Source organism: Anneissia japonica, unplaced genomic scaffold (genome assembly GCF_011630105.1).
Source record: "Anneissia japonica isolate Jap-2015-1 unplaced genomic scaffold, ASM1163010v1 scaffold291455_len1819_cov355_single, whole genome shotgun sequence".
Lineage (NCBI taxonomy): Eukaryota > Metazoa > Echinodermata > Crinoidea > Comatulida > Comatulidae > Anneissia > Anneissia japonica.
Window position 1 is genome coordinate 1 of NW_022715848.1, and position 1,819 is coordinate 1,819.

The 1,819-nt window shown below is 36.2% G+C and overlaps 1 protein-coding gene across 1 annotated transcript; it reads right to left on the reverse strand.

The window, feature by feature from the left end:
- Nucleotides 1-115: 115 nt before the first annotated feature.
- On the reverse strand, nucleotides 116-1,720 carry LOC117109466 (serine/threonine-protein kinase SMG1-like). Its single transcript, XM_033251828.1, has 4 exons — nucleotides 1,605-1,720; nucleotides 863-1,137; nucleotides 531-706; nucleotides 116-195 (listed from the first exon to the last, which is right to left on the reverse strand). Exons 1-4 carry the CDS (start codon nucleotides 1,647-1,649, stop codon nucleotides 131-133), a joined length of 561 nt encoding a protein of 186 aa, XP_033107719.1. The 5' UTR covers nucleotides 1,650-1,720; the 3' UTR covers nucleotides 116-130.
- Between the last annotated feature and the right edge of the window lie 99 nt (nucleotides 1,721-1,819).

Genomic DNA, 1,819 nt, shown 5'->3' on the forward strand with positions numbered 1-1,819 from the left:
CCCCCCCCTAAATCCGCCCCTGTATACACTATAGCAAACATACACTGATGAATCACTACAGTATATTGTTTATCTTAATTGTCTATTCAAATGTACCGACATGTAACAAACAGATTGTCCTATATTCTGCCTAACACTCTACATTCTTTTTGTCTGGGTCGCATTTGGCTCTAGTAATTCCATGGAAAACATTGTAACCTAAAAATAAAAAATTACTGAAAAGTATGGTATACACTATAGCGAACATACACTGATGAATCACTACAGTATATTGTTTATCTTAATTGTCAATTCAAATGTACCGACATGTAACAAACAGATTGTCCTATATTCTGCCTAACACTCTACATTCTTTTTGTCTGGGTGACCTTTCACCAAGAGTGTTAAAAAGTGTTTTGTCTGACTGTCCTTTGAATTAGGGAATGCAATGAGTGTGACTTGTCTGACTAACCTTTGACATAGGAAATGCAAGGAGTGTGTTTTGATGACTGACATTTGACCTAGGGAATGCAAGGAGTGTGTTTTGTCTAACCTTTGACCTAGGGAATGCAAGGAGTGTGTTTTGTCTGACTGTGCTGCCGTCACATACTCCTTCTGACATCCTAGGTTGCTATGAATGTCTTCCAAACACTGGTAATCTTGGACAGCATCAATGTAACTTGATAAATCATCATTTAAAAGGGCCAATGCAGCAAGCATGTCATCTCTATAAAAGCAATTTAAATCATTGTTTAAGATTAGTGCATGGATTCTACTGTGCTTTAAGTTAAGAGAGGCCCAGCCTGATTAGCTGTGTCTCTTGTACAATGCAACAAGTATGTACATAGCTAAGCTTACTTATATATTTAGAATATTCAAATACCTGTTTTTAAACCATGACCCTTTAACCTCAGCCACATGTGATGAAAATAAACTCATTGTAATCTCTCTCTGCATTTCTCTTTTACTTTGTCCCCTGTCAGCCACTACTGGGTTCATGAGACCTCCACCATAGAAGGCACTTGCAAAGCCGCCCTCATTACCAGTCGTCCAATCAACAAGAGGATCATACACAAACGCTTCTAACAATGTTAGTAGAGTCTCGCGTCCTTTTCTCATTATTTTTAAAACTTCTTCAGATGAATGTTTGAAAAGACCCTACAAAATATTAAATAATGGTCTTAGGTTATTGTACAGCCATGAGTATTAAGTGATAGTTGTATGTTATTGTATAACCATGAATATTATTTTCACCCATATCCAGGAAACAAATATATTAAACGATCCCTCCACATGAAAGAAGTCTGGCCCTCCAACCATCTCAATGGAAAGATCTGGCTGCCTACTATTTTAATCCTTCCATCAGAAAAGGTCTGGCCTGCTTCTATCAGCTTAAGATAGATAAGATACCTTGTAGGAGTTAACAGATTTAGAATTAAATTGAGAAGTGGTGAATTACATGCTTAGCTTGATATACTTCTCTGGCAAACAGAGGAGGTTGCAAATTGCAGACAATTTATTCTGTATCTATTGACCAGGAGAAAAATGTTAAGTATCGTTAAAAAGCACTATATAAATCCAAGATAACTTTCTTTAATTAATTGAATTTCCTATGGATAGCTAACCTCAATGCCAGTAACCCCAAGTGCTTGCTCCACATTCTGGGTCATCCTGAATGGAACACGCTCTGGTACTCTCAAATTCTTTCCTTTCTCAAATGATACATTGTAATCAATATGAACCACCTGTAACATTAAATAAGCAAATGATTCATTCATTATGAACCATTGCACAATTAAACATGCAAATTATTCATTCTCCACAAATATTTTTAATATTT

Bases quoted from the DNA above. Each gene is read 5' to 3' on its own strand.
- LOC117109466 (XM_033251828.1), bottom strand. From the start codon at position 1,649: ATGACCCAGAATGTGGAGCAAGCACTTGGGGTTACTGGCATTGAG. The intron at 1,138-1,604 runs GTTAGCTATCCA...AATATTTTGTAG, and splicing joins TTGGGGTTACTGGCATTGAG to GGTCTTTTCAAACATTCATC. The intron at 707-862 runs GTATTTGAATAT...TTGCTTTTATAG, and splicing joins GGGTCATGGTTTAAAAACAG to AGATGACATGCTTGCTGCAT.